We start from the raw sequence: 18,544 nt of genomic DNA, 5'->3' as shown, positions 1-18,544 counted from the left end.
CCATCCCAAGCACAGCATCCACCGACACAGCCTTGCCTGGCAAGACCGTGGCTCCCAGCTTGCCACCGCCTTGCCGCCGCCGCCACCACCACCACCAGCGCACACGCGTTTCCCCTGCTCCAAAAGCTTACCGAGCACGTGGGCCAGCGCCTCTCAGGCAAGCAGAACGCCATGCTTGCTCTGGCAAGGGGCCTGAAAACCTCAGCCACTGACACCTCCACCTCCTCCTCCCCCTGGCCTTCGACAACTCCATCAGCTGGCTCAGATCCACCTCCAGAGGACTCCTGGACACCCCTCCCTCTAGGGGCGCAGGGGCTCAGGCCGTCCCAAACGCTAGACCCTTCGCTTACGGGCCACGTTGTCTTCTGTGCTCTCCAGACACCTCGGCGGGCAAGGAGGCAGAGAAAACACAACGAGACCCCTGCTACGGGGGCACACGACTGGCACCGCAGCCAGGGACCCAACGCGGCGCTGCCGGCAACAGCCCCGGCAGCAGGAGGAGCAGAACTCTCCCCTCTTCCCTCCTCCTTTTCCTGAAGCCTTTCCTCCTGCCTTTCTTCCCCAACCTCACCGCCTCCAAACACCGGAGCCGGGGCAGCTCCACCCAGCAACACATCCAATGCTCACGTGCCCACACCCAGAGCCACCTCCTCGCAAGCCGCCGCCGCCACCCCCAGGCCCTCGCTCCAGGATAAGGGCTCCCCGGGCTCTGCCAAGTGACATCACAACCCTTCCCAGCACCAACAGAAAAGACCAGCTAAGATGAAAGCAAAGGCGAGCCACAAGCAAAAGGAAAACAGACCACAACCAACACCAGGGCACGACAGACGGAAAGAGACACTTGGCCAGGAAGGGAAACTTCAGCCCCACAACAGAGGCAGCAACAGGGAAACCCTGACACCCCTCCCCGGCACAGCTGCCCCCGAGGGCTCTGCCCCAGCCAGCGCTTTCGCATCCCCTACTCAACCACTACAGCCAACCCAACCCCAACACACCACCAGCAAAGCACCGCCACCGACCGCCATCCCTCCCTCCCCAAGCACGGCCGCCCCACCAACACACTTCCCCAAGAATACCACAGCCGCCAGCCAAAACTGAGAACGCAACCAGAAACTCGCTGCAATCGGAAAGCGAGGAAGGGAAAGCCGCGGCACCGCATAAAGCCGGCCACCTAGCAGCACCCCAAGCACAGCGCCCACCCGCACCGCCACCAAGCCCGACCAGGCTCCCGCCCAGCACCACCCACGCAGCGCACACAGCCCCACCATGGCTGCGCACGCAACCCCACAGCCCTGCCCGCGGCACGGCGCCCCGGCGCTCCTGCTCCTCCTGACGGCTCTCGCCACCGCCCTCGCCTGCCACCACCTGCGGCCACGCCACGCCACCCTCACCTGGGACAGCCTCAACCTCCTCCAGGCCATGGCTCCCAGCCCGCCACAGCCCTGCCACCACCAGCAGCCGCCATCCTTCCCCGACACCCTCCTCCACGACAACCACACGAACCAAGGCGCCGCCACCGCCCTCCACATCCTCCAGCACCTCTTCGACACCCTCAGCAGCCACAGCACCCCCCGCCACTGGGACGCCCAGGCACGCCACCTACTCCTCAACAACCTCCACCACCACATCCAGCAGCTCCAGCAATGCCTGCCAGCCAACGGGACGCGCTTCAAAAGGCAAGGGCCCCGCAACCGGCTGCTCAGCATCGACAAGTACTTCAGCCGCATCCACGACCTCCTCCACGCCCACAACCACAGCGCCTGCGCCTGGGACCACGTCCGCCTTGAAGCTCGCGCCTGCTTACAACACCTCCACCGCCTCACCCGCGACACGCGCAGTTAGCCCAACGGCCCCACGCACCCCCACCACCGCTTCTGGACCGCCACCCAATCCCTCCCCACCTCTGTCCTCCCGCCTCCTCCCCTCGCCCAGGGGCAGGAGCCCCTGACAGAACGGCCCTGCACCCTGAGCCTCCCCTGACTGCTCCCCTATTTATTATGGAACTCGGCCTATTTATTTTGACAATGGCGTCGATCTATTTATTCACCTATTTATTCGACAGAAAATAAAGGCCTCTGGCAAAAAGCTCAACAGCGCCTCTCGTCTCAGAAGCACGCCAACCAGCCTTTGGGGTGGGGGGAAGCGACCTCCACTCAACCCCTACTCGCTCCAAACAGGGGCTCGCCACGGCCCGTGCCCGCTCTTCTCTCGGGCGCCTCCTCCCCAAGGAGGCACTGTCCTCCACCGCTCTGGAAAACCTCTCCCAGGGTTTAACCACCGTCCTCAGAAGCACCTCGTCGGCCCTTGTCTCCTCAGCATCTTCCACCTCCCATCCCCGCTTCAGACCGACCGATGATCAGCAGCTCCCCAGCCCTCAGTACCAGGGAGACACGGGCCTGTTGGAGCGGGTCCAGAGCAGGGCCACAAACACCGTCAGAGGGGTGGAACACCTCTCCGACGAGGACCGGCTGAGAGACTTGGCCTTCTTCAGCCTGCACAAGAGAAGGCGCCGGGGACACCTTCTGGCGGCCTTTCCCTACTTACGGGGGGCTCGCAAGAAAGATGGGGACAGACTTTTTAGCAGGGCCTCTAGCGATAGGACAAGGGCTCAGGGGTTTAAACTAAAACGGGGGGAGATTCGCAACAGAGAGAAGGAAGACACGTTTTACCATGAGGCTGGCGAAGCGCCGGCACAGGTTGCCCACCCCCCACCCCCCAACCACGAGGTGGTCGATGCCCCAGCCCCAGAAACATTCAAGGTCGGGTGGGACGGGGCTCTGAGCAACCCCATCGAGTTGAAGATATCCATGCTCATTGCTGGCAGGGTGGACCAGGCGACCTTTAAAGGTCGCTCCCAACCCAAAAACCGCTCGATGCTTCTACGAAGGAGAGGCACGCCAGAGATCGCTTGGATTGGGCCGAGGTCCGCTGCTCTTGACGCTTCGGGCGTTCGTCACGACAACTCTCCCGTTGCGCTGCTCGAAAACACCTTGCCGCACCACCTATTCTAGTCCAGGGCAACGCACGCAAGCTCCAGCCACGCACCTCCGACATCAGCCTACCTCCTGCAGCGACGGCACCTCGGTACGCCGAATCACCGCGCGCTCTGCCACCATCCCAAGCACAGCATCCACCGACACAGCCTTGCCTGGCAAGACCGTGGCTCCCAGCTTGCCACCGCCTTGCCGCCGCCGCCGCCACCACCACCACCAGCGCACACGCGTTTCCCCTGCTCCAAAAGCTTACCGAGCACGTGGGCCAGCGCCTCTCAGGCAAGCAGAACGCCATGCTTGCTCTGGCAAGGGGCCTGAAAACCTCAGCCACTGACACCTCCACCTCCTCCTCCCCCTGGCCTTCGACAACTCCATCAGCTGGCTCAGATCCACCTCCAGAGGACTCCTGGACACCCCTCCCTCTAGGGGCGCAGGGGCTCAGGCCGTCCCAAACGCTAGACCCTTCGCTTACGGGCCACGTTGTCTTCTGTGCTCTCCAGACACCTCGGCGGGCAAGGAGGCAGAGAAAACACAACGAGACCCCTGCTACGGGGGCACACGACTGGCACCGCAGCCAGGGACCCAACGCGGCGCTGCCGGCAACAGCCCCGGCAGCAGGAGGAGCAGAACTCTCCCCTCTTCCCTCCTCCTTTTCCTGAAGCCTTTCCTCCTGCCTTTCTTCCCCAACCTCACCGCCTCCAAACACCGGAGCCGGGGCAGCTCCACCCAGCAACACATCCAATGCTCACGTGCCCACACCCAGAGCCACCTCCTCGCAAGCCGCCGCCGCCACCCCCAGGCCCTCGCTCCAGGATAAGGGCTCCCCGGGCTCTGCCAAGTGACATCACAACCCTTCCCAGCACCAACAGAAAAGACCAGCTAAGATGAAAGCAAAGGCGAGCCACAAGCAAAAGGAAAACAGACCACAACCAACACCAGGGCACGACAGACGGAAAGAGACACTTGGCCAGGAAGGGAAACTTCAGCCCCACAACAGAGGCAGCAACAGGGAAACCCTGACACCCCTCCCCGGCACAGCTGCCCCCGAGGGCTCTGCCCCAGCCAGCGCTTTCGCATCCCCTACTCAACCACTACAGCCAACCCAACCCCAACACACCACCAGCAAAGCACCGCCACCGACCGCCATCCCTCCCTCCCCAAGCACGGCCGCCCCACCAACACACTTCCCCAAGAATACCACAGCCGCCAGCCAAAACTGAGAACGCAACCAGAAACTCGCTGCAATCGGAAAGCGAGGAAGGGAAAGCCGCGGCACCGCATAAAGCCGGCCACCTAGCAGCACCCCAAGCACAGCGCCCACCCGCACCGCCACCAAGCCCGACCAGGCTCCCGCCCAGCACCACCCACGCAGCGCACACAGCCCCACCATGGCTGCGCACGCAACCCCACAGCCCTGCCCGCGGCACGGCGCCCCGGCGCTCCTGCTCCTCCTGACGGCTCTCGCCACCGCCCTCGCCTGCCACCACCTGCGGCCACGCCACGCCACCCTCACCTGGGACAGCCTCAACCTCCTCCAGGCCATGGCTCCCAGCCCGCCACAGCCCTGCCACCACCAGCAGCCGCCATCCTTCCCCGACACCCTCCTCCACGACAACCACACGAACCAAGGCGCCGCCACCGCCCTCCACATCCTCCAGCACCTCTTCGACACCCTCAGCAGCCACAGCACCCCCCGCCACTGGGACGCCCAGGCACGCCACCTACTCCTCAACAACCTCCACCACCACATCCAGCAGCTCCAGCAATGCCTGCCAGCCAACGGGACGCGCTTCAAAAGGCAAGGGCCCCGCAACCGGCTGCTCAGCATCGACAAGTACTTCAGCCGCATCCACGACCTCCTCCACGCCCACAACCACAGCGCCTGCGCCTGGGACCACGTCCGCCTTGAAGCTCGCGCCTGCTTACAACACCTCCACCGCCTCACCCGCGACACGCGCAGTTAGCCCAACGGCCCCACGCACCCCCACCACCGCTTCTGGACCGCCACCCAATCCCTCCCCACCTCTGTCCTCCCGCCTCCTCCCCTCGCCCAGGGGCAGGAGCCCCTGACAGAACGGCCCTGCACCCTGAGCCTCCCCTGACTGCTCCCCTATTTATTATGGAACTCGGCCTATTTATTTTGACAATGGCGTCGATCTATTTATTCACCTATTTATTCGACAGAAAATAAAGGCCTCTGGCAAAAAGCTCAACAGCGCCTCTCGTCTCAGAAGCACGCCAACCAGCCTTTGGGGTGGGGGGAAGCGACCTCCACTCAACCCCTACTCGCTCCAAACAGGGGCTCGCCACGGCCCGTGCCCGCTCTTCTCTCGGGCGCCTCCTCCCCAAGGAGGCACTGTCCTCCACCGCTCTGGAAAACCTCTCCCAGGGTTTAACCACCGTCCTCAGAAGCACCTCGTCGGCCCTTGTCTCCTCAGCATCTTCCACCTCCCATCCCCGCTTCAGACCGACCGATGATCAGCAGCTCCCCAGCCCTCAGTACCAGGGAGACACGGGCCTGTTGGAGCGGGTCCAGAGCAGGGCCACAAACACCGTCAGAGGGGTGGAACACCTCTCCGACGAGGACCGGCTGAGAGACTTGGCCTTCTTCAGCCTGCACAAGAGAAGGCGCCGGGGACACCTTCTGGCGGCCTTTCCCTACTTACGGGGGGCTCGCAAGAAAGATGGGGACAGACTTTTTAGCAGGGCCTCTAGCGATAGGACAAGGGCTCAGGGGTTTAAACTAAAACGGGGGGAGATTCGCAACAGAGAGAAGGAAGACACGTTTTACCATGAGGCTGGCGAAGCGCCGGCACAGGTTGCCCACCCCCCACCCCCCAACCACGAGGTGGTCGATGCCCCAGCCCCAGAAACATTCAAGGTCGGGTGGGACGGGGCTCTGAGCAACCCCATCGAGTTGAAGATATCCATGCTCATTGCTGGCAGGGTGGACCAGGCGACCTTTAAAGGTCGCTCCCAACCCAAAAACCGCTCGATGCTTCTACGAAGGAGAGGCACGCCAGAGATCGCTTGGATTGGGCCGAGGTCCGCTGCTCTTGACGCTTCGGGCGTTCGTCACGACAACTCTCCCGTTGCGCTGCTCGAAAACACCTTGCCGCACCACCTATTCTAGTCCAGGGCAACGCACGCAAGCTCCAGCCACGCACCTCCGACATCAGCCTACCTCCTGCAGCGACGGCACCTCGGTACGCCGAATCACCGCGCGCTCTGCCACCATCCCAAGCACAGCATCCACCGACACAGCCTTGCCTGGCAAGACCGTGGCTCCCAGCTTGCCACCGCCTTGCCGCCGCCGCCACCACCACCACCAGCGCACACGCGTTTCCCCTGCTCCAAAAGCTTACCGAGCACGTGGGCCAGCGCCTCTCAGGCAAGCAGAACGCCATGCTTGCTCTGGCAAGGGGCCTGAAAACCTCAGCCACTGACACCTCCACCTCCTCCTCCCCCTGGCCTTCGACAACTCCATCAGCTGGCTCAGATCCACCTCCAGAGGACTCCTGGACACCCCTCCCTCTAGGGGCGCAGGGGCTCAGGCCGTCCCAAACGCTAGACCCTTCGCTTACGGGCCACGTTGTCTTCTGTGCTCTCCAGACACCTCGGCGGGCAAGGAGGCAGAGAAAACACAACGAGACCCCTGCTACGGGGGCACACGACTGGCACCGCAGCCAGGGACCCAACGCGGCGCTGCCGGCAACAGCCCCGGCAGCAGGAGGAGCAGAACTCTCCCCTCTTCCCTCCTCCTTTTCCTGAAGCCTTTCCTCCTGCCTTTCTTCCCCAACCTCACCGCCTCCAAACACCGGAGCCGGGGCAGCTCCACCCAGCAACACATCCAATGCTCACGTGCCCACACCCAGAGCCACCTCCTCGCAAGCCGCCGCCGCCACCCCCAGGCCCTCGCTCCAGGATAAGGGCTCCCCGGGCTCTGCCAAGTGACATCACAACCCTTCCCAGCACCAACAGAAAAGACCAGCTAAGATGAAAGCAAAGGCGAGCCACAAGCAAAAGGAAAACAGACCACAACCAACACCAGGGCACGACAGACGGAAAGAGACACTTGGCCAGGAAGGGAAACTTCAGCCCCACAACAGAGGCAGCAACAGGGAAACCCTGACACCCCTCCCCGGCACAGCTGCCCCCGAGGGCTCTGCCCCAGCCAGCGCTTTCGCATCCCCTACTCAACCACTACAGCCAACCCAACCCCAACACACCACCAGCAAAGCACCGCCACCGACCGCCATCCCTCCCTCCCCAAGCACGGCCGCCCCACCAACACACTTCCCCAAGAATACCACAGCCGCCAGCCAAAACTGAGAACGCAACCAGAAACTCGCTGCAATCGGAAAGCGAGGAAGGGAAAGCCGCGGCACCGCATAAAGCCGGCCACCTAGCAGCACCCCAAGCACAGCGCCCACCCGCACCGCCACCAAGCCCGACCAGGCTCCCGCCCAGCACCACCCACGCAGCGCACACAGCCCCACCATGGCTGCGCACGCAACCCCACAGCCCTGCCCGCGGCACGGCGCCCCGGCGCTCCTGCTCCTCCTGACGGCTCTCGCCACCGCCCTCGCCTGCCACCACCTGCGGCCACGCCACGCCACCCTCACCTGGGACAGCCTCAACCTCCTCCAGGCCATGGCTCCCAGCCCGCCACAGCCCTGCCACCACCAGCAGCCGCCATCCTTCCCCGACACCCTCCTCCACGACAACCACACGAACCAAGGCGCCGCCACCGCCCTCCACATCCTCCAGCACCTCTTCGACACCCTCAGCAGCCACAGCACCCCCCGCCACTGGGACGCCCAGGCACGCCACCTACTCCTCAACAACCTCCACCACCACATCCAGCAGCTCCAGCAATGCCTGCCAGCCAACGGGACGCGCTTCAAAAGGCAAGGGCCCCGCAACCGGCTGCTCAGCATCGACAAGTACTTCAGCCGCATCCACGACCTCCTCCACGCCCACAACCACAGCGCCTGCGCCTGGGACCACGTCCGCCTTGAAGCTCGCGCCTGCTTACAACACCTCCACCGCCTCACCCGCGACACGCGCAGTTAGCCCAACGGCCCCACGCACCCCCACCACCGCTTCTGGACCGCCACCCAATCCCTCCCCACCTCTGTCCTCCCGCCTCCTCCCCTCGCCCAGGGGCAGGAGCCCCTGACAGAACGGCCCTGCACCCTGAGCCTCCCCTGACTGCTCCCCTATTTATTATGGAACTCGGCCTATTTATTTTGACAATGGCGTCGATCTATTTATTCACCTATTTATTCGACAGAAAATAAAGGCCTCTGGCAAAAAGCTCAACAGCGCCTCTCGTCTCAGAAGCACGCCAACCAGCCTTTGGGGTGGGGGGAAGCGACCTCCACTCAACCCCTACTCGCTCCAAACAGGGGCTCGCCACGGCCCGTGCCCGCTCTTCTCTCGGGCGCCTCCTCCCCAAGGAGGCACTGTCCTCCACCGCTCTGGAAAACCTCTCCCAGGGTTTAACCACCGTCCTCAGAAGCACCTCGTCGGCCCTTGTCTCCTCAGCATCTTCCACCTCCCATCCCCGCTTCAGACCGACCGATGATCAGCAGCTCCCCAGCCCTCAGTACCAGGGAGACACGGGCCTGTTGGAGCGGGTCCAGAGCAGGGCCACAAACACCGTCAGAGGGGTGGAACACCTCTCCGACGAGGACCGGCTGAGAGACTTGGCCTTCTTCAGCCTGCACAAGAGAAGGCGCCGGGGACACCTTCTGGCGGCCTTTCCCTACTTACGGGGGGCTCGCAAGAAAGATGGGGACAGACTTTTTAGCAGGGCCTCTAGCGATAGGACAAGGGCTCAGGGGTTTAAACTAAAACGGGGGGAGATTCGCAACAGAGAGAAGGAAGACACGTTTTACCATGAGGCTGGCGAAGCGCCGGCACAGGTTGCCCACCCCCCACCCCCCAACCACGAGGTGGTCGATGCCCCAGCCCCAGAAACATTCAAGGTCGGGTGGGACGGGGCTCTGAGCAACCCCATCGAGTTGAAGATATCCATGCTCATTGCTGGCAGGGTGGACCAGGCGACCTTTAAAGGTCGCTCCCAACCCAAAAACCGCTCGATGCTTCTACGAAGGAGAGGCACGCCAGAGATCGCTTGGATTGGGCCGAGGTCCGCTGCTCTTGACGCTTCGGGCGTTCGTCACGACAACTCTCCCGTTGCGCTGCTCGAAAACACCTTGCCGCACCACCTATTCTAGTCCAGGGCAACGCACGCAAGCTCCAGCCACGCACCTCCGACATCAGCCTACCTCCTGCAGCGACGGCACCTCGGTACGCCGAATCACCGCGCGCTCTGCCACCATCCCAAGCACAGCATCCACCGACACAGCCTTGCCTGGCAAGACCGTGGCTCCCAGCTTGCCACCGCCTTGCCGCCGCCGCCGCCACCACCACCACCAGCGCACACGCGTTTCCCCTGCTCCAAAAGCTTACCGAGCACGTGGGCCAGCGCCTCTCAGGCAAGCAGAACGCCATGCTTGCTCTGGCAAGGGGCCTGAAAACCTCAGCCACTGACACCTCCACCTCCTCCTCCCCCTGGCCTTCGACAACTCCATCAGCTGGCTCAGATCCACCTCCAGAGGACTCCTGGACACCCCTCCCTCTAGGGGCGCAGGGGCTCAGGCCGTCCCAAACGCTAGACCCTTCGCTTACGGGCCACGTTGTCTTCTGTGCTCTCCAGACACCTCGGCGGGCAAGGAGGCAGAGAAAACACAACGAGACCCCTGCTACGGGGGCACACGACTGGCACCGCAGCCAGGGACCCAACGCGGCGCTGCCGGCAACAGCCCCGGCAGCAGGAGGAGCAGAACTCTCCCCTCTTCCCTCCTCCTTTTCCTGAAGCCTTTCCTCCTGCCTTTCTTCCCCAACCTCACCGCCTCCAAACACCGGAGCCGGGGCAGCTCCACCCAGCAACACATCCAATGCTCACGTGCCCACACCCAGAGCCACCTCCTCGCAAGCCGCCGCCGCCACCCCCAGGCCCTCGCTCCAGGATAAGGGCTCCCCGGGCTCTGCCAAGTGACATCACAACCCTTCCCAGCACCAACAGAAAAGACCAGCTAAGATGAAAGCAAAGGCGAGCCACAAGCAAAAGGAAAACAGACCACAACCAACACCAGGGCACGACAGACGGAAAGAGACACTTGGCCAGGAAGGGAAACTTCAGCCCCACAACAGAGGCAGCAACAGGGAAACCCTGACACCCCTCCCCGGCACAGCTGCCCCCGAGGGCTCTGCCCCAGCCAGCGCTTTCGCATCCCCTACTCAACCACTACAGCCAACCCAACCCCAACACACCACCAGCAAAGCACCGCCACCGACCGCCATCCCTCCCTCCCCAAGCACGGCCGCCCCACCAACACACTTCCCCAAGAATACCACAGCCGCCAGCCAAAACTGAGAACGCAACCAGAAACTCGCTGCAATCGGAAAGCGAGGAAGGGAAAGCCGCGGCACCGCATAAAGCCGGCCACCTAGCAGCACCCCAAGCACAGCGCCCACCCGCACCGCCACCAAGCCCGACCAGGCTCCCGCCCAGCACCACCCACGCAGCGCACACAGCCCCACCATGGCTGCGCACGCAACCCCACAGCCCTGCCCGCGGCACGGCGCCCCGGCGCTCCTGCTCCTCCTGACGGCTCTCGCCACCGCCCTCGCCTGCCACCACCTGCGGCCACGCCACGCCACCCTCACCTGGGACAGCCTCAACCTCCTCCAGGCCATGGCTCCCAGCCCGCCACAGCCCTGCCACCACCAGCAGCCGCCATCCTTCCCCGACACCCTCCTCCACGACAACCACACGAACCAAGGCGCCGCCACCGCCCTCCACATCCTCCAGCACCTCTTCGACACCCTCAGCAGCCACAGCACCCCCCGCCACTGGGACGCCCAGGCACGCCACCTACTCCTCAACAACCTCCACCACCACATCCAGCAGCTCCAGCAATGCCTGCCAGCCAACGGGACGCGCTTCAAAAGGCAAGGGCCCCGCAACCGGCTGCTCAGCATCGACAAGTACTTCAGCCGCATCCACGACCTCCTCCACGCCCACAACCACAGCGCCTGCGCCTGGGACCACGTCCGCCTTGAAGCTCGCGCCTGCTTACAACACCTCCACCGCCTCACCCGCGACACGCGCAGTTAGCCCAACGGCCCCACGCACCCCCACCACCGCTTCTGGACCGCCACCCAATCCCTCCCCACCTCTGTCCTCCCGCCTCCTCCCCTCGCCCAGGGGCAGGAGCCCCTGACAGAACGGCCCTGCACCCTGAGCCTCCCCTGACTGCTCCCCTATTTATTATGGAACTCGGCCTATTTATTTTGACAATGGCGTCGATCTATTTATTCACCTATTTATTCGACAGAAAATAAAGGCCTCTGGCAAAAAGCTCAACAGCGCCTCTCGTCTCAGAAGCACGCCAACCAGCCTTTGGGGTGGGGGGAAGCGACCTCCACTCAACCCCTACTCGCTCCAAACAGGGGCTCGCCACGGCCCGTGCCCGCTCTTCTCTCGGGCGCCTCCTCCCCAAGGAGGCACTGTCCTCCACCGCTCTGGAAAACCTCTCCCAGGGTTTAACCACCGTCCTCAGAAGCACCTCGTCGGCCCTTGTCTCCTCAGCATCTTCCACCTCCCATCCCCGCTTCAGACCGACCGATGATCAGCAGCTCCCCAGCCCTCAGTACCAGGGAGACACGGGCCTGTTGGAGCGGGTCCAGAGCAGGGCCACAAACACCGTCAGAGGGGTGGAACACCTCTCCGACGAGGACCGGCTGAGAGACTTGGCCTTCTTCAGCCTGCACAAGAGAAGGCGCCGGGGACACCTTCTGGCGGCCTTTCCCTACTTACGGGGGGCTCGCAAGAAAGATGGGGACAGACTTTTTAGCAGGGCCTCTAGCGATAGGACAAGGGCTCAGGGGTTTAAACTAAAACGGGGGGAGATTCGCAACAGAGAGAAGGAAGACACGTTTTACCATGAGGCTGGCGAAGCGCCGGCACAGGTTGCCCACCCCCCACCCCCCAACCACGAGGTGGTCGATGCCCCAGCCCCAGAAACATTCAAGGTCGGGTGGGACGGGGCTCTGAGCAACCCCATCGAGTTGAAGATATCCATGCTCATTGCTGGCAGGGTGGACCAGGCGACCTTTAAAGGTCGCTCCCAACCCAAAAACCGCTCGATGCTTCTACGAAGGAGAGGCACGCCAGAGATCGCTTGGATTGGGCCGAGGTCCGCTGCTCTTGACGCTTCGGGCGTTCGTCACGACAACTCTCCCGTTGCGCTGCTCGAAAACACCTTGCCGCACCACCTATTCTAGTCCAGGGCAACGCACGCAAGCTCCAGCCACGCACCTCCGACATCAGCCTACCTCCTGCAGCGACGGCACCTCGGTACGCCGAATCACCGCGCGCTCTGCCACCATCCCAAGCACAGCATCCACCGACACAGCCTTGCCTGGCAAGACCGTGGCTCCCAGCTTGCCACCGCCTTGCCGCCGCCGCCGCCGCCCACCACCACCAGCGCACACGCGTTTCCCCTGCTCCAAAAGCTTACCGAGCACGTGGGCCAGCGCCTCTCAGGCAAGCAGAACGCCATGCTTGCTCTGGCAAGGGGCCTGAAAACCTCAGCCACTGACACCTCCACCTCCTCCTCCCCCTGGCCTTCGACAACTCCATCAGCTGGCTCAGATCCACCTCCAGAGGACTCCTGGACACCCCTCCCTCTAGGGGCGCAGGGGCTCAGGCCGTCCCAAACGCTAGACCCTTCGCTTACGGGCCACGTTGTCTTCTGTGCTCTCCAGACACCTCGGCGGGCAAGGAGGCAGAGAAAACACAACGAGACCCCTGCTACGGGGGCACACGACTGGCACCGCAGCCAGGGACCCAACGCGGCGCTGCCGGCAACAGCCCCGGCAGCAGGAGGAGCAGAACTCTCCCTCTTCCCTCCTCCTTTTCCTGAAGCCTTTCCTCCTGCCTTTCTTCCCCAACCTCACCGCCTCCAAACACCGGAGCCGGGGCAGCTCCACCCAGCAACACATCCAATGCTCACGTGCCCACACCCAGAGCCACCTCCTCGCAAGCCGCCGCCGCCACCCCCAGGCCCTCGCTCCAGGATAAGGGCTCCCCGGGCTCTGCCAAGTGACATCACAACCCTTCCCAGCACCAACAGAAAAGACCAGCTAAGATGAAAGCAAAGGCGAGCCACAAGCAAAAGGAAAACAGACCACAACCAACACCAGGGCACGACAGACGGAAAGAGACACTTGGCCAGGAAGGGAAACTTCAGCCCCACAACAGAGGCAGCAACAGGGAAACCCTGACACCCCTCCCCGGCACAGCTGCCCCCGAGGGCTCTGCCCCAGCCAGCGCTTTCGCATCCCCTACTCAACCACTACAGCCAACCCAACCCCAACACACCACCAGCAAAGCACCGCCACCGACCGCCATCCCTCCCTCCCCAAGCACGGCCGCCCCACCAACACACTTCCCCAAGAATACCACAGCCGCCAGCCAAAACTGAGAACGCAACCAGAAACTCGCTGCAATCGGAAAGCGAGGAAGGGAAAGCCGCGGCACCGCATAAAGCCGGCCACCTAGCAGCACCCCAAGCACAGCGCCCACCCGCACCGCCACCAAGCCCGACCAGGCTCCCGCCCAGCACCACCCACGCAGCGCACACAGCCCCACCATGGCTGCGCACGCAACCCCACAGCCCTGCCCGCGGCACGGCGCCCCGGCGCTCCTGCTCCTCCTGACGGCTCTCGCCACCGCCCTCGCCTGCCACCACCTGCGGCCACGCCACGCCACCCTCACCTGGGACAGCCTCAACCTCCTCCAGGCCATGGCTCCCAGCCCGCCACAGCCCTGCCACCACCAGCAGCCGCCATCCTTCCCCGACACCCTCCTCCACGACAACCACACGAACCAAGGCGCCGCCACCGCCCTCCACATCCTCCAGCACCTCTTCGACACCCTCAGCAGCCACAGCACCCCCCGCCACTGGGACGCCCAGGCACGCCACCTACTCCTCAACAACCTCCACCACCACATCCAGCAGCTCCAGCAATGCCTGCCAGCCAACGGGACGCGCTTCAAAAGGCAAGGGCCCCGCAACCGGCTGCTCAGCATCGACAAGTACTTCAGCCGCATCCACGACCTCCTCCACGCCCACAACCACAGCGCCTGCGCCTGGGACCACGTCCGCCTTGAAGCTCGCGCCTGCTTACAACACCTCCACCGCCTCACCCGCGACACGCGCAGTTAGCCCAACGGCCCCACGCACCCCCACCACCGCTTCTGGACCGCCACCCAATCCCTCCCCACCTCTGTCCTCCCGCCTCCTCCCCTCGCCCAGGGGCAGGAGCCCCTGACAGAACGGCCCTGCACCCTGAGCCTCCCCTGACTGCTCCCCTATTTATTATGGAACTCGGCCTATTTATTTTGACAATGGCGTCGATCTATTTATTCACCTATTTATTCGACAGAAAATAAAGGCCTCTGGCAAAAAGCTCAACAGCGCCTCTCGTCTCAGAAGCACGCCAACCAGCCTTTGGGGTGGGGGGAAGCGACCTCCACTCAACCCCTACTCGCTCCAAACAGGGGCTCGCCACGGCCCGTGCCCGCTCTTCTCTCGGGCGCCTCCTCCCCAAGGAGGCACTGTCCTCCACCGCTCTGGAAAACCTCTCCCAGGGTTTAACCACCGTCCTCAGAAGCACCTCGTCGGCCCTTGTCTCCTCAGCATCTTCCACCTCCCATCCCCGCTTCAGACCGACCGATGATCAGCAGCTCCCCAGCCCTCAGTACCAGGGAGACACGGGCCTGTTGGAGCGGGTCCAGAGCAGGGCCACAAACACCGTCAGAGGGGTGGAACACCTCTCCGACGAGGACCGGCTGAGAGACTTGGCCTTCTTCAGCCTGCACAAGAGAAGGCGCCGGGGACACCTTCTGGCGGCCTTTCCCTACTTACGGGGGGCTCGCAAGAAAGATGGGGACAGACTTTTTAGCAGGGCCTCTAGCGATAGGACAAGGGCTCAGGGGTTTAAACTAAAACGGGGGGAGATTCGCAACAGAGAGAAGGAAGACACGTTTTACCATGAGGCTGGCGAAGCGCCGGCACAGGTTGCCCACCCCCCACCCCCCAACCACGAGGTGGTCGATGCCCCAGCCCCAGAAACATTCAAGGTCGGGTGGGACGGGGCTCTGAGCAACCCCATCGAGTTGAAGATATCCATGCTCATTGCTGGCAGGGTGGACCAGGCGACCTTTAAAGGTCGCTCCCAACCCAAAAACCGCTCGATGCTTCTACGAAGGAGAGGCACGCCAGAGATCGCTTGGATTGGGCCGAGGTCCGCTGCTCTTGACGCTTCGGGCGTTCGTCACGACAACTCTCCCGTTGCGCTGCTCGAAAACACCTTGCCGCACCACCTATTCTAGTCCAGGGCAACGCACGCAAGCTCCAGCCACGCACCTCCGACATCAGCCTACCTCCTGCAGCGACGGCACCTCGGTACGCCGAATCACCGCGCGCTCTGCCACCATCCCAAGCACAGCATCCACCGACACAGCCTTGCCTGGCAAGACCGTGGCTCCCAGCTTGCCACCGCCTTGCCGCCGCCGCCGCCACCACCACCACCAGCGCACACGCGTTTCCCCTGCTCCAAAAGCTTACCGAGCACGTGGGCCAGCGCCTCTCAGGCAAGCAGAACGCCATGCTTGCTCTGGCAAGGGGCCTGAAAACCTCAGCCACTGACACCTCCACCTCCTCCTCCCCTGGCCTTCGACAACTCCATCAGCTGGCTCAGATCCACCTCCAGAGGACTCCTGGACACCCCTCCCTCTAGGGGCGCAGGGGCTCAGGCCGTCCCAAACGCTAGACCCTTCGCTTACGGGCCACGTTGTCTTCTGTGCTCTCCAGACACCTCGGCGGGCAAGGAGGCAGAGAAAACACAACGAGACCCCTGCTACGGGGGCACACGACTGGCACCGCAGCCAGGGACCCAACGCGGCGCTGCCGGCAACAGCCCCGGCAGCAGGAGGAGCAGAACTCTCCCCTCTTCCCTCCTCCTTTTCCTGAAGCCTTTCCTCCTGCCTTTCTTCCCAACCTCACCGCCTCCAAACACCGGAGCCGGGCAGCTCCACCCAGCAACACATCCAATGCTCACGTGCCCACACCCAGAGCCACCTCCTCGCAAGCCGCCGCCGCCACCCCCAGGCCCTCGCTCCAGGATAAGGGCTCCCCGGGCTCTGCCAAGTGACATCACAACCCTTCCCAGCACCAACAGAAAAGACCAGCTAAGATGAAAGCAAAGGCGAGCCACAAGCAAAAGGAAAACAGACCACAACCAACACCAGGGCACGACAGACGGAAAGAGACACTTGGCCAGGAAGGGAAACTTCAGCCCCACAACAGAGGCAGCAACAGGGAAACCCTGACACCCCTCCCCGGCACAGCTGCCCCCGAGGGCTCTGCCCCAGCCAGCGCTTTCGCATCCCCTACTCAACCACTACAGCCAACCCAACCCCAACACACCACCAGCAAAGCACCGCCACCGACCGCCATCCCTCCCTCCCCAAGCACGGCCGCCCCCACCAACACACTTCCCCAAGAATACCACAGCCGCCAGCCAAAACTGAGAACGCAACCAGAAACTCGCTGCAATCGGAAAGCGAGGAAGGGAAAGCCGCGGCACCGCATAAAGCCGGCCACCTAGCAGCACCCCAAGCACAGCGCCCACCCGCACCGCCACCAAGCCCGACCAGGCTCCCGCCCAGCACCACCCACGCAGCGCACACAGCCCCACCATGGCTGCGCACGCAACCCCACAGCCCTGCCCGGCGGCACGGCGCCCCGGCGCTCCTGCTCCTCCTGACGGCTCTCGCCACCGCCCTCGCCTGCCACCACCTGCGGCCACGCCACGCCACCCTCACCTGGGACAGCCTCAACCTCCTCCAGGCCATGGCTCCCAGCCCGCCACAGCCCTGCCACCACCAGCAGCCGCCATCCTTCCCCGACACCCTCCTCCACGACAACCACACGAACCAAGGCGCCGCCACCCCGCCCTCCACATCCTCCAGCACCTCTTCGACACCCTCAGCAGCCACAGCACCCCCGCCACTGGGACGCCCAGGCACGCCACCTACTCCTCAACAACCTCCACCACCACATCCAGCAGCTCCAGCAATGCCTGCCAGCCAACGGGACGCGCTTCAAAAGGCAAGGGCCCCGCAACCGGTGCTCAGCATCGACAAGTACTTCAGCCGCATCCACGACCTCCTCCACGCCCACAACCACAGCGCCTGCGCCTGGGACCACGTCCGCCTTGAAGCTCGCGCCTGCTTACAACACCTCCACCGCCTCACCCGACACGCGCAGTTAGCCCAACGGCCCCACGCACCCCCACCACCGCTTCTGGACCGCCACGCCACCACTCCCTCCCCACCTCTGTCCTCCTCCCGCCTCCTCCCCTCGCCCAGGGGCAGGAGCCCCTGACAGAACGGCCCTGCACCCTGAGCCTCCCCTGACTGCTCCCCTATTTATTATGGAACTCGGCCTATTTATTTTGACAATGGCGTCGATCTATTTATTCACCTATTTATTCGACAGAAAATAAAGGCCTCTGGCAAAAAGCTCAACAGCGCCTCTCGTCTCAGAAGCACGCCAACCAGCCTTTGGGTGGTGGGAGAGCGACCTCCACTCAACCCCTACTCGCTCCAAACAGGGGCTCGCCACGGCCCGTGCCCGCGCTCTTCTCTCGGGCGCCTCCTCCCCAAGGAGGCACTGTCCTCCACCGCTCTGGAAAACCTCTCCCAGGGTTTAACCACCGTCCTCAGAAGCACCTCGTCGGCCCTTGTCTCCTCAGCATCTTCCACCTCCCATCCCGCTTCAGACCGACCGATGATCAGCAGCTCCCCAGCCCTCAGTACCAGGGAGACACGGGCCTGTTGGAGCGGGGTCCAGAGCAGGGCCACAAACACCGTCAGAGGGTGTGGAAACACCTCTCCGACGAGGACCGGCTGAGAGACTTGGCCTTCTTCAGCCTGCACAAGAGAAGGCGCCGGGACACCTTCTGGCGGCCTTTCCCTACTTACGGGGGGCTCGCAAGAAAGATGGGGACAGACTTTTTAGCAGGGCCTCTAGCGATAGGACAAGGGCTCAGGGGTTTAACTAAAACGGGGGAGATTCGCAACAGAGAGAAGGAAGACACGTTTTACCATGAGGCTGGCGAAGCGCCGGCACAGGTTGCCCACCCCCCACCCCCCAACCACGAGGTGGTCGATGCCCCAGCCCCAGAAACATTCAAGGTCGGGTGGGACGGGGCTCTGAGCAACCCCATCGAGTTGAAGATATCCATGCTCATTGCTGGCAGGGTGGACCAGGCGACCTTTAAAGGTCGCTCCCAACCCAAAACCGCTCGATGCTTCTACGAAGGAGAGGCACGCCAGAGATCGCTTGGATTGGGCCGAGGTCCGCTGCTCTTGACGCTTCGGGCGTTCGTCACGACAACTCTCC

The 18,544-nt window shown here is 63.5% G+C and overlaps 5 protein-coding genes across 5 annotated transcripts; all 5 read left to right on the top strand.

The window, feature by feature from the left end:
- Nucleotides 1-1,266: 1,266 nt before the first annotated feature.
- Nucleotides 1,267-1,842, top strand: LOC129200782 (interferon-like). The gene has a single exon (XM_054812042.1). The coding sequence runs from the start codon at nt 1,267-1,269 to the stop codon at nt 1,840-1,842; it is 576 nt and encodes a 191-aa protein (XP_054668017.1).
- A 2,539-nt stretch (nt 1,843-4,381) lies between these two features.
- Nucleotides 4,382-4,957, top strand: LOC129200783 (interferon-like). The gene has a single exon (XM_054812046.1). The coding sequence runs from the start codon at nt 4,382-4,384 to the stop codon at nt 4,955-4,957; it is 576 nt and encodes a 191-aa protein (XP_054668021.1).
- Nucleotides 4,958-7,493: 2,536 nt separating this feature from the next.
- LOC129200784 (interferon-like) lies at nt 7,494-8,069 on the top strand. Its single transcript, XM_054812047.1, has one exon. The coding sequence runs from the start codon at nt 7,494-7,496 to the stop codon at nt 8,067-8,069; it is 576 nt and encodes a 191-aa protein (XP_054668022.1).
- Nucleotides 8,070-10,608: 2,539 nt separating this feature from the next.
- On the top strand, nt 10,609-11,184 carry LOC129200777 (interferon-like). Its single transcript, XM_054812037.1, has one exon. The coding sequence runs from the start codon at nt 10,609-10,611 to the stop codon at nt 11,182-11,184; it is 576 nt and encodes a 191-aa protein (XP_054668012.1).
- Nucleotides 11,185-13,723: 2,539 nt separating this feature from the next.
- On the top strand, nt 13,724-14,299 carry LOC129200780 (interferon-like). Its single transcript, XM_054812040.1, has one exon. The coding sequence runs from the start codon at nt 13,724-13,726 to the stop codon at nt 14,297-14,299; it is 576 nt and encodes a 191-aa protein (XP_054668015.1).
- The last annotated feature ends 4,245 nt before the right edge of the window (nt 14,300-18,544 follow it).

The sequence above is a fragment of the Grus americana genome, unplaced genomic scaffold (genome assembly GCF_028858705.1).
Source record: "Grus americana isolate bGruAme1 unplaced genomic scaffold, bGruAme1.mat scaffold_487, whole genome shotgun sequence".
Classification (NCBI taxonomy): Eukaryota; Metazoa; Chordata; class Aves; order Gruiformes; family Gruidae; genus Grus; species Grus americana.
Note: the sequence above shows the minus strand (reverse complement) of the source record. Positions and strands in the feature narration are given on the sequence as shown.

Bases quoted from the DNA above. Each gene is read 5' to 3' on its own strand.
- LOC129200782 (XM_054812042.1), top strand. From the start codon at position 1,267: ATGGCTGCGCACGCAACCCCACAGCCCTGCCCGCGGCACGGCGCCCCG.
- LOC129200783 (XM_054812046.1), top strand. From the start codon at position 4,382: ATGGCTGCGCACGCAACCCCACAGCCCTGCCCGCGGCACGGCGCCCCG.
- LOC129200777 (XM_054812037.1), top strand. From the start codon at position 10,609: ATGGCTGCGCACGCAACCCCACAGCCCTGCCCGCGGCACGGCGCCCCG.
- LOC129200780 (XM_054812040.1), top strand. From the start codon at position 13,724: ATGGCTGCGCACGCAACCCCACAGCCCTGCCCGCGGCACGGCGCCCCG.
- LOC129200784 (XM_054812047.1), top strand. From the start codon at position 7,494: ATGGCTGCGCACGCAACCCCACAGCCCTGCCCGCGGCACGGCGCCCCG.